The sequence below is a fragment of the Panthera onca genome, chromosome B1 (assembly GCF_046562875.1).
Source record: "Panthera onca isolate mPanOnc1 chromosome B1, mPanOnc1 haplotype 2, whole genome shotgun sequence".
In the NCBI taxonomy this organism is placed as follows: Eukaryota; Metazoa; Chordata; class Mammalia; order Carnivora; family Felidae; genus Panthera; species Panthera onca.
In genome coordinates, this window is record NC_138342.1 from 128873912 (window position 1) to 128886668 (window position 12757).

Genomic DNA, 12757 nt, shown 5'->3' on the forward strand with positions numbered 1-12757 from the left:
AGAGGGGAAGACACAGAGAGAGAGAGAGAGAGAGAGAGAGAGAGAGAGAGAGAATATGAACCTCAAGCAGGCTCCATGCTCAGCACGGAGCCCAAAACAGGCTCAATCCCACAACCATGGGATCATAACCTGAGCCAAAAATCAAGAGTCGGACACTCAACCGACTGAGTCACCCAGGGGCCCCATTTGCCTTTCCTTTCTAATTATGAAATGAAATTACGTGCTTGACATCAGCACACACCAGATATTCTGGACAGAATTAGGGAATAGGAATTGAGCTTACATTCCCCCCAAAGGCAGGGTCTAAAGACAATCCCAATGCAGATATTTACAGAGCCTCAAGAAACGAAGGAGACATTACAACAGGAATGGTATCTCCCACGCAGAGGAATTCCAAAAAAATTATGTAGTATTCTGCTCTCTAGAAGGTGGAGCATAACTCCTTCCTCCTTATGTGTGGGCTGTGCATAGTCATTTCCTTCACTTCTTACAGTATGGAAAGGGGTGGGGGTGGGGGTGGGTTGAGTAACCCTGAAGTAGAGAAACCTGGCAAATACAAACTCAGCTAAATGATCAAGGTCAACATCAACAGTGATAAATGATGCTAATATTACGTTACACTTAATATGTGGTAAAAATGTGGCAAACACTCATACCTCCCAAACATCCGTAACTCCAGTCTAAACATGAGGAAAACATCAGACAAATTGTAAGAGGGATATCCTCCAAAATATGTGACCAGTACTCCTGAACACTGTCAAGGCCATCAAAAACAAAATCTTTGAAACTATCAGAGCCCGAGGGAGCCTGAAGAGTTACAACAACCACATGTAATATGGCATTTTAGATGGGATCCTGTAAAACAAGAAGGAATTAGGTAAACACTAAGGGAATCTGAATAAAATATGGATCCTAGTTAATAATGTATCAACATTGGTTAAGATGTGAGATGTTAATGGGGGAAACTGGATGTGGGTGTATGGGAACTCTGTACTATCTTCACAATTTTTCAATAAATCTAAAACTATTCTAAAACACAAAACAAATGAAAAAAAAGATAAGATGGTCTACAGCCTGTACCCTTCCCCAGTCTCCTCCATATACCCATTCCCACCCCAAAGGTAAGCTTAAAGTTCCTAAAGATGAGGTCTACAGTTAATGAGGGATAGGAACTGGTTTCCACCTCCTTGTAAACAAGAAGACAGGCCTCCTTCCTGACTTGTATCAGGCTATCTCCACTTCCTCTCCAACTTTAATTCCTCTCTATGCTCTGAAACTACTAAACATGTATTTTCATCTGGTACTTAATTGATAACATTCCCATCATACCTATGTTCAGTACTATAAATTCCCTAGAACATATCTCATGTCTTCCCTTCCACTGATGAAGTAAAACATCATCATTTTAACAGTGGAGCTCCTATCTTGAGCTGACAGGACAATTTAAACTACTATAACTGCTCTCCCCAAGTGAGGCAATGTTTTGAGCTTTGCATTTTTGGCTCCTCCCTCATCAAAAGAGCAGTTCACAAGGTACCCAGAGAAACCTCCACAAGATCTTATCTTGCACATCGGCAAAATTCTATACACCAAGTCAGAAGCTACTTTTTCTTCTCATCTCCTAAAATCATAAAATGTTAAAAATGGAAGCCTCATCCTTTCAATTAATAAAGCAAAAACCAAGGCCCAGAGAGATGCTATAAACTGCTAGAGGCTAAAGCTAATCGAGAGAGACTTGATTAAAACCCAAGTGTTCAGAGGATTAGTTTCAAAGTACCATTGAATGCAAAGCAGAAATGATCTAAGGGAAAACAGTATGTTGCCCCCAAAAAATAATGTGCCAATGAAATTAGAAGCACTGGATGAATAGTGTCAAAACTGAAAAAATAAATAAATAAATAAAGAGATGCACCCTGATTAAAAATAGGATAGGGCGCCTGGATGGCTCAACCGGTTAAGCGTCTAGCTTCGGCTCAGGTCATGATCTCACAGTTAGTGAGTTGGAACCCTGCATCAGGATCTTTGCTCATAGCTCACAATCTGGAGCTATTTCAGATTCTGTGTCTCTCTGTCTGTATCTCTCCCTCCCTCTCTCTCTGCCCCTCCCCTGCTTGTGCTGTCTCTCTCTCTCTCTCTCTCTCTCTCTCTCTCTCTCTCAAAAATAAACATTAAAAAAAAATGAAGAAAAAAAAAAGCATATAAGATCACCAACTTACCTCTGATTTGCTGAAATCACTGTGTAAAAGTCACTACAAGCCATGTTAAAATAAGTCTGTATGGGGCAAGGAAAGCCAAATGAGGAACCAGGCTCAATCTTGTAAAATTGGTATATTTCTAAAAGATGAATGAACCCCAAAGCAAAGCAACATAATCATTAGGTTATGAAATGGTGAAGATGCAGATTTACCTCCCTTTTCTCCACGAGCCCGAAACCCCATAACTTCTCCCAAGTAAAGAAAAATGCAGACACAGCTATGTGTCAGTATTTTACCAGTAATAACAAAAGTATACATAAATAAACGCTAATAACTTTATAGGTATTTACTATGTGTGTACCCACGTTTTAAGGGTATTATCTATGGTAACTCATTTAATCCTCAAACCCTATGCAATAGGTTTTATTAATATTCCCAATTTACAAATAAAGAATGAAAGCACAGAGAGGTTAGGTAACTTGCCCAAGGTCACAGTGAGAGGTAAACTAAAAAATTAACCATAACAGTTTAGTTCTTTTGCTAAACTCCACTTGGTAGTCACCATGCACTACTTTATGTTCTTATTTATCTTCATTAAAGTGTATTAGCCTAGAAGACATGGATAAATTCCTAGAAACCTAAAACTTCCCAAAACTGAAGGAAGAAATAGAAATTCAAACAGAAAATTTGAATAGACTGATTACTAGCAATGAAATTAAATCAGTAATCAAAAAACTCCCAACAAACAAAAGTCCAGGAGCAGATGGCTTCCCAAGAGAATTCTACCAAACATTTAAAGAGGAGTTAACACCTATTCTTCTCAAACTATCCCAAAAAACAGAAGAGGAAGGAAAACCTCCAGATTCATTCTGTGAGACCAGCATTACCCTGATACCAAAATCAGACAAAGACACTACAAAAAAAAAAAAAAAAAAGAAGAAAAAGAACTACAAGCCAATATCTCTAATGAACATAGATGTAAAAATCCTCAACAAAATATTAGCAAACCAAATCTAACAATAAATTTAAAAATATCATTCACCATGATCAGGTGGGATTTATTCCTGGGATGCAAGGGTGGTTCAACATTCACAAATCAATCAATATGATACATCAACAAGAGAAAAGATAAAAATCACATAATCATTGGCGTGCCTGGGTGGCTCAGTCAGTTAAGCGGCCGACTTCGGCTCAGGTCATGATCTCGCGGTCCATGAGTTTGAGCCCCGCATCGGGCTCTGTGCTGACAGCTCAGAGCCTGGAGCCTGTTCCAGATTCTGTGTCTCCCTCTCTCTGACCCTCCCCCGTTCATGCTCTGTCTCTTTCTGTCCCAAAAATAAATAAAACATTAAAAAAAATTTTTTTAATCATATTATCATTTCAATAGATGCAGAAAAAACATTTGACAAAGTACAACATCCATTCTTGATAAAAACCCTCAACAAAGTAGGGATAGAGGGAATATACCTCAACATAATAAAGCCCATATTATGAAAAATCCACAGCTAACATCATACTCAATAGGGAAAAACAGAGCTTTTTCCTTAGTATCGGGAACAAGATAAGGATGTCCACTCTCCACTTTTATTCAACATAGTGCTAGAAGTCCAAGCCACAGCAATCAGACAAGAAGAAATAAGGCTTCCAAATTGGTAAGGAAGAAGTAAAACTATTTGCAAATGACATAATGCTATACATATAGAAAACCCTAAAGACTCCACCCAAAAACAACTAGAACTGATAAATGAATTCAGTAAGGTTGCAAGTTACAAAATCAACATACAGAAAGGGCACCTGGTGGTGCTCAGTCGGTTAAGTGTCCGACTTCAGCTCAGGTCATGATCTCCTGCTTCGATTCTTGAGCTTGAGCCCCGCATCCGGCTCTGTCCTGATAGCTCACAGCCTGGAGCCTGCTTCAATTGTGTGTTTCCCTCTCTCTCTGCCCCTCCATCACTCATGTGCACATGCACGCTCTCTCTCAAAAAATGAACATTAAAAAAAAATCAATATACAGGAATCTGTTGCATTTCTGCACACTAATAATGAAACCGAAGAAAGAGAAATTAATAAAACATTCCTATTAACAATTACACCAAAAATAATAAAATATCTAGGAATAAACTTAAACGAAAGAGGTGAAGAACCTGTACTCTAAAAACTATAAAACACTGATGAAAGAAATTGAAGATGACACAAATGGAAAGTTATTCCATGCTCACAGACTGGAAGAACAAACATTGTTAAAATTTCCATAGTACCCAAAGCAATCTACAGAATTTTAATGCAATCCCTATCAAAATACCAAGAGCATTTTTCACAGAACTAAAACAAATAATCCTAAAATTTGTATGGATGCACCAAAAACCCAAATAACCAAAGCAATCTTGAAAAAGAAAAATGAGGGGCACCTGGGTGTCTCAGTCAGTTAAGGGTCTGACTTTTGGTATCGGTTCAGGTCATGATCTCACACTTCATGAGATTGAGCCCCACATCGAGCCTGCTTGGGATTCTCTCTTCTTCTCTCTCTGTCCCTTCCCCACTTGTACTCTTTCTCTCTCAAAATAAGTACATAAACTTAAAAAGGAAAAGAAAAAGGAAAACAAAACTGGAGGTACCACAATCCCAGATTTCAAGATACACTCCAAAGCTATAGTAATCAAAACAGTATGGTACTGGCACAAAAAAAAGACACATGGCTCAATGGAACAGAATAGAGAGCTCAAGTATAAATCCATGATTATATGGTCAATTAATCTACAACAAAAGAGGGAAGAATATGCAGTCTGTTCAACAAATGGTCTTGGGAAAACTGGACAGCTATATGCAAAAGAGTGAAACTAGACCACTTTCTTATACACAAAATTAACTCAAAATGTATTAAAGACCTAAATGTGAGAACTGAAATCATAAAAATCCTAGAAGAGAGCACAGGCAGTAATTTCTCCAACATTGGCTACAGCATCATTTTTTTAGATATGCCTCCTAAATAAGGGAAACAAAAGCAAAAAAAAATAAAACACAAAAAACAAACCCCAAAACTACTGGGACTACAACAAAATAAAAAGTTTCTGCACAGCAGAAGAAACAACAAAATTAAAAGGCAACCCACTGAATGGAAGAAGATATTTGCAAATGACACATCTGACAAAGGGTTAGGATTCAAAATATATAAAGAATTTATACAACTCAACACCAAAAACACAAATAACCCAATTAAAAATGGGCAGAAGACATGAACCAGACATTCTCCAAAGAAGACATACAGATGGCCAACAGACACTTGAAAAGATGCTCAACATCACTAAATATCAGGGAAATGCAAATCTAAACCACAATGAGCGATCACCTCACACCTGTCAGAATGACTAAAATCAACAGCACAAGATTGTTGTGTTGGTGAGGATGTGGAGAAAAAGGAACCCTCTTGCACTGTTGGTGGGAATGCAAACTGGTGGGAGTCACTGTGGAAAACAGTCTGGAAGTTCCTTAAAAAATTAAAAATTGAACAACCATAATATTCAGTAATTCCACTACAGGGTTTACCCAAAGAATATCAAAACACTAATTTGAAAAGATAAATGCACCCCTATGTTTATTACAGCATTAGTTACAAAAGCCAAATTATGGAAGCAACCATCAAGTGCCCATTGATAGATGAATGGATAAGAAGATGTGGTATATAAACAATAGAATTTTGTGTCATAAAAAAAGAAAGAAATCTTGCCATTTGCAACAAGATGGGTAGATCTAGAGACTATAATGCTAAAGGATATAAGTCAAAGAAAGACATATACATATGATTTCACTCATGTGTGGAATTTAAGAAACAAAACACAGGAACAAAGAAAAGACAAACAGAACACTCTTAAATATAGAGAACAAAATACAGAGAACAAACTGGTGGTTACCACAGGGGAGATGGGTGGAGGGTGGTGAAACAGGCGAAGGGGATTAAGAGTACACTTATCTTGATGAGCATAGAGTAATGTATAGAATTGCTGAATCACTATATTGTACCCCTGAAACTAATATAACACTGCATTAATTATGCTGGAATTTTCAAAAAATAAAGTATCAGCTTTACCTTCCCCAATTCTATGACACGTCCTTTTAAAGCAGGGAGCCTATTTTATAAATATGTTTGTATTCCATGTATTTTCTACACCGTTTTGCACATATTATACTGATGGTGATAACTACACAGGTCTTCTCAAAGAACTTGGTGAATACAGGATTTTATTTTAATTTTTTGAGAGAGAGAGAGAGAGAGAGAGAGAGAGAGAGAAAGCATGCACGCGAGCCGGGGAGAGGGGCAGAGGGAAAGAGAAAGAATCTTTTTTTTTGAAAGAATCTAAAGCAGGGTGCACGTTCAGTGTGGAGCCCAATGCGGGGCTTGATCCCACAACCCTGGGATCAAGACCTGAGCCAAAATCAAGAGTCCTATGCTCAACAGACTGAGCCACCCAGGCACCCTGTGAATGCAGAATTTTTAAACGACATGTAAATGTAGCCAGTTTCCGTGGGACTTAAAATAAATTTCTTTTTAATTTTCTTTTTTAATATTTATTCTTGAGAGAGAGAGAGAGCAGGAGCAGGGTAGAGAGAGGGGGGGAGACACAGAATCTGAAGCAGGCTCCATGCTCCCAGCTGTCAGCACAGAGGCCAACCCAGGGCTCGAACTCTAGAACTTCGAGATCATGACCTGACCTGAAGTCAGAGGCTTAACCAACTGAGCCACTGAGGCGCCCCAGTTTCCTTTTTTTTTTTTAAAGGTTTATTTATTTTTTTTTATTTTTTGAGAGAGACAGCAAGAGTGAGTGAGGGAGAGGCAGAGAGAAAAGGAGACAGAGGATCCCAAGTGGGCTCTGTGCTGACAGTAGCAAGCCCGACTTGGGGCTTGAACTCACGAACTTTGGGATCATGACCTAAGCCAAAGCGGGAGGCTTAACTGAGTCACCCAGATGCCCCAATCCTGCCAGAGTTTACCATAAAGACATCAACATATGGAAAGAATAAATATATTTAGTATTTATTAAACCCTACTAAATTCCTACCACTCTTCCTGGTGATTAGGGGAGGTCAACGAATTTTGCATTCTCTGCCCTTTTGAGAAACAATATAAAAATGCTGGAGGTCAGCCGGAGGGTCTCAGACCCATTTGAGAGTCTGAAGAAAGCTTTAAGACTTTTAGGAAATGCAGGAGATTAGGAGAATATCTTCATGACCTTGGGGTAGAGAAAGCATTCTTAACCAAGAGTGACAGAGAGGGAAGAAGGCTACTAACAGTTAAGAGAAAGATTCATAAATACATCTGCATTAAAATTAAAAAATACATTCCACATCAAAAGAAAGTATAATGAAAACTTTAAAAATAAGCTGCAGAGTGGAAGAAGACACTTGCGACACATGCAACAAACAAAAGTTGAGATTCCTGAGTCAGAACTCCAACAAATCAATAAAAATGACAGACAAAAACCAGGATATATTTATGCAGTGAAAATAAACTACAAGTGCACATAACAATATGAATAAATCTCACAAACAGTATTGAGTGAAAAGAGTGTAACACTAAAGAATACATATCGGATGGTTCCACTCATATGCAGGTTTTTTTTTTTTTGTCAATGTTTGTTTATTTTTTGAGAGAGACAGAGCACAAGCGGGGAAGGGGCAGAGAAAGAGGGAGACACAGAATCCAAAGCAGGCTCCAGGCTCTGAGCTGTCAGCACAGAGCCCGACCCGGGGCTTAAACTCACAAACCCAGGAAATCATGACCTGAGCGAAGTCGGAGCCACCCAGGCGCCCCATTAGTCATATGAAGTTTTAAAATAAGTAAACCAACATTGTATAGAAATACATATGTGTATGTATATGCATACAGGTAAGACCATACAGAAAAGCAAGGAAACAATAATCGCAAAAGTCAAAACTTAAGTTCGTTCCCTCAAGGGGAAGGAAGGGACCAGGACCAGGAGGGATCAGATCTGCTTCTAAGGAACTGACAATATTCTATTTCTTGACTTGGGCACAGGTTACAGGAGTTTCACTTTATAATTTACAGGTTTTATATGCTCTTCTGAATGTACATTGCAAAAGTAAATAAACACACCTTCACAACCACACCTAAGTTTAGCAGGGAAAGAAGTTCACAGACTCCCTTAAGTCCATAAACCCCAAATGTATGGTGTCAAGTTATGTGAGATCAAAGAAAAAATCTAGATTGTAAAATGGTGGGGGAGGAAGGAAGTCTGAGAACTGGAGAGGTGAAAGATTAGAAAGACAGATGTTAAGCAGAAGAAACATTAAACATCTGGGTCAGTTCACACTCTCACTTGGATAGAGAACAATATCTAGCACAACTGTAACTAACAAATGCCCAAGCTTGGTAAGGAATGCGATGGTGTCTGAAAAACACAGTTAACTAATGAGGGGAAAGAGGAGGACAGCCTCTAAAGAAATGTGAACTACTAAATAATGTATCCGGAAAAAAGAAGACCAAATGTTGCAAGTTTAACCCTCTGCCCACTCTATAATCTGTCCTTCACCCCTTAATGGAGTCAAGGCATATTATGTGGTTAGAAACCGCAAACACCAATTTCTGAGTGAAAGCGTAGCAAAGTATTACCACAGAATCTAGAAAAGCTTCTGCCAGCCTTGGAATAAATACACATATTGCAACTAAATGATGAACACATATCTGGAGCATATCTAGTGTGACCTCCAACATCCTTTACAGCTCTTCACAATACAGTCCATTTTGAGACAAAGTGAAGCGTTTTGGTGAAGGAAGTAGTAGGAATCGAAGGCAGCCTATGCTGTTTAAATCAGCAATTCAACAGAGGTACATCTTTGTAAAGTTTTTTCACTTTATTCTCGCAAGAAATATTAATTCATATCCAGCAATTACCCATTATTTCATTAGTCTGGATTATAGTAAACAAAACTATTATTTTCAAAACAACTGGTATTTATGCATAAAATCAAATGCCTTATTTTGATGGAAAATCCTAGTGATGGGCATAAAGAATTATTTTTAAGGTTCCAAGCTCCTACCAAGAGCATCAAATTGACAATTTATGTTCCATCAAATTCTCTCCTTTCACCCCTTCTATCCCTCATTGTTTCCCCACAGACCTGTGATCTTCTAATTCTCCAACTTTCAGGCTAAGGGAGCCACACAGAAAAGCTTCCCCATGACTTGGTGGAATGTTTACTAGGTTCCAATTTCCAAAGAGGCTTTAATGAATCGTTCTCATCTGAATCCTTCTCACTTCTCTATCTCCCTCTTGTTGTCAGCTCCCTAGGATTGTTGTCACTCTAGTTTGTAGATACATGGCTTATCCAGTTGAAACCAAAGGCCAAAGAACTTCCTCTCCACTATGTTTGACTGAAAAACTGCCCCAGGAAGAGGGAAGGGGTGTGGATCCACACTTATTCACTCCTCCACTTAAGTTCCAAACTATCGATCCGAGCCGCCTTCGTGCACCCAAAAAACATTTTAAAAACCCACAAAAGTAACTATAGACTCAGCAATGAGTCTCGGTCCAAATGAACTGCCTTTTGGCAGGCTACCTCCTGGACTGGTTGGGGGCTCACCTAAAAACTCAAAAGCAAGTGCTATAGAGATTATGGTGAGCTCGGGCGGTGGGGGGTAGGGAATAATCAAAGGTCCGAAGTTCAGGAGACAGGAAACCAGCCCTGACTATCAGCACGTGGTTCGACCAGGTAGCCGCAGCGCAGGCAAACCCAACGGGAGGGGTGTCGTCCCCCGAGACTGCCAGACCCAGAGAATTCTTCGCCGGCTTCTGACTCATCTAGAGATAAGTAATCACCCGGGCCCAAATCAGGAGCTCCTGATTTACTGCGTACGAAACACCTGTAGTTTCGGCTCCGGGACCACTAGCAGGTAGAGAGACCAGTTTGAATTTCCTCTGGCTCGGCCCGCAAGTGAGGATGAGGATGGAAAAGCCACTCTACCCTCCCTGCGTCTCGCCGCGCAGTTAAAGCAGCCCACCCCAACCGGGCGGGTGAGGAAGCCGCCGCAGTCCCCGGCAGGACCTGCGCGGCCCGGGGGCGCCCGTCCCCCCCTCCTCCGCGCCCCCTCGCGCTCCCCGCGCCCCTCACCTGCGGCCGAGTGGCCGGACAGCGCACGGCCCCGGGCGCGGCGCGGGCCCCCGAGCTCGCGGCGCTCGCGCAGCTCTTCCTCCTCGTCCTCCCGCCGCCGGCCCTCAGCCATGGACGAGGCGCGGAGACGCAGCCCCGGAACGGCGAGCGAGCCGTGGGCCTTGGTGCTGGGTCCGCGAGCACCCGGCGCTGCACGCCAGCGCCCTCGGGCCCCGGGGGAGGCGGCGGCGGCGGCGGCGGCGGCGGCTACCACCTCTGCGGACTCCACCTGCAGCCCGCGGGGGAGCGGCCGAGCTCGGGCCGGTTTCCCCGCCTCCTCGCGGCGCACCGGCGGCCTCCTTCTCCCAGCTTTCTCTCTCCCACTCTCTTCCCCCTTCCTCCTTCCCTTCCCCGCCCCGCAGAGTTGGAGCCGGGATGGGGCGGGTTGTGGCCGGGCCTCGCCTCCTCGGGGAGGGGTTACCGCCTCTGGGACCGCCCCATAGCCACACGCTGGAACCGCCTGCTCAACCAAAACAAACGTGTACAAAATACATAAATGGGATAGGAAGGGGAAAAGAGGAGGTGGCGTGGCCTCTTCCTGCCCTTTCACAAGATCCCGGTGTCAACAGGAAACCCATTTGCTAGACACTTAAACAAAGTAGGAGAAGGGGGAGGGGGAGAGGGGCGGAGGGGGGGAGGGGGAGGGGGGGAGGGGGAGGGGGGAGGAGAGGTAGGGGGAGGAGGGGGGAGGGGGAGGGGAAGGAGGAGGAGGAGGAAGAAGAAGAAGAAGAAGAAGAAGAACAACAACAACAACAACAACAACAACAACAACAACAGAAGAAGAACCTTCCCGGGGCTGGACGTGGAGAGACCGGTCCGCTGGGAGCCCTGAACTCGGGAACAAACTTGAGAGTTTGCTCAAGCCTATGAGCTGCACACTTTTTTCTTTTCCTCTCTTTTCACCTTTTTAAATGGAGCCTCTCCAGAACACAGAGGATTTTTAGGGCAGTGAAATGATTTTGTATGATATTGTAATGTTGAATACATATCAATATATTTGTCCAAACTCATACGTGTGCAACACCCAGTGAATCCCGATGTAAACCGTGGGCTTTGGGTGATTATGATGTGTCAGTGTAGGTTCCTCAATTGTAACAAATGGATCTCTCTCTGGGGATGTTGATGATGCGGGAGGCTGTGCCTAGGGGAGTGAAATCTCAGTCTTCAGCTCAATTTTGCTATAAACCTAAAACTGCTCTAAAATATAGAGCCTAATTTAAAAAGAGATTTTTTTTTTAATCCCAGCCTCACTGGATTCTAGTTATCTTAGAGTTGGGAAGTGACCACAATCCCTGGAAGAAAATGGCTTAAGAGCCATGTACCTGATTATTTATTGGGAGGTGATTTGGTGAGGTGTCAGGAGCACTGGTGCTGGAGTCAGAAACTAATTTGAAGCACTTAGCTGCCAGACCTACCCCTGTGAACGTTTTTCAAAGATGAAAAGAACTGTGTAAGAAACGTATTGTGTGTATCTCTGTATAGTACACATCTTAGGTTCAGGACTTGCACGTACACACAGTTTCAAAGAGAGGGGCAGATCCTGGAATCTCAGAAAAAGAAACCCAAGCGACAAGCAGGTACATTGCCTCGACATGAACTGGTAGGAAACTCCCTGGTGGAATAAACAGGGCTTTATCTCCAGCCTCTTGCTCTATTTCTGAGAGATTGTGAGAGTTTGTGATGTTCAGCATGTGAGAGAGAAAAAGAAAGGGAGAAAAGGGTCACTGAAAATAGAATTGCTTGCCATAGCTGAGCGCTGTCTCTTTGCCTTTTCAATAGTAGTTGCTGCTGCCTGAGAAAATCTTTCTGCTTTTAGGCTGATAAGAGCCACAATCGATTTCGTGGAATTGAGGTCAAATCCACAAGTAAAAATTTTATTATTGCATAAGCAGTTAAATAAGTAGACATCTTGAGAATTTGAAATTAAACTAGGAAAAACATTTTTCTGGGCCTGTCGGGTTGTTGTCAGTGTTTGGGTTCACTTTGAGTGAAAGCCTGCTTCTCACTTACCTTCAAGGATTAAGAATCACTTGGAGGCCCCTACTCTGACACAATACAGCTTCACTAAGCTGTTGGGAGTCAGTCTCTGATGTGACTCAGATTCTTAGTTTGAAAAGGCCTGAATGTGTTCTGGATCTCCCATCCAATCAGAGCCTTAGGAACCCACATCCTTCTTTCAGAGTGCACTTGACACTCTGTGAGCAAACATTTATGAGAGCCAGCATGTGCCAAATACCACACTAAGTGCTGTGGGGAAACTCAAAAGAGGGAAAGAAATATTTACTTTCAGGCCCTATGGTAAGTTTTTTCATACAGGTGTTGTCATTTTATTTATTTTTATTTTTTAACATAAAATTTACTCTCTTAACCATTTTTTTAATGTTTATTTATTTTTGAGA

The 12757-nt window shown here is 41.8% G+C and overlaps 1 protein-coding gene across 2 annotated transcripts in view; it reads right to left on the reverse strand.

The window, feature by feature from the left end:
- SH3D19 (SH3 domain containing 19) overlaps positions 1-10710 on the reverse strand; it is a 186735-nt gene extending 176025 nt beyond the window's left edge. Inside the window, exon 1 of one of the 2 annotated variants that reach the window (XM_078445699.2) lies at positions 10320-10710. In XM_078445699.2, coding sequence (XP_078301825.1) covers positions 10320-10431 — 112 coding nt within the window. In that variant the 5' untranslated portion in view covers positions 10432-10710. The remainder of the gene's footprint in view (positions 1-10319) is intronic. The other variant, XM_060654012.3, reaches the window with a different exon arrangement.
- Positions 10711-12757: the final 2047 nt, after the last annotated feature.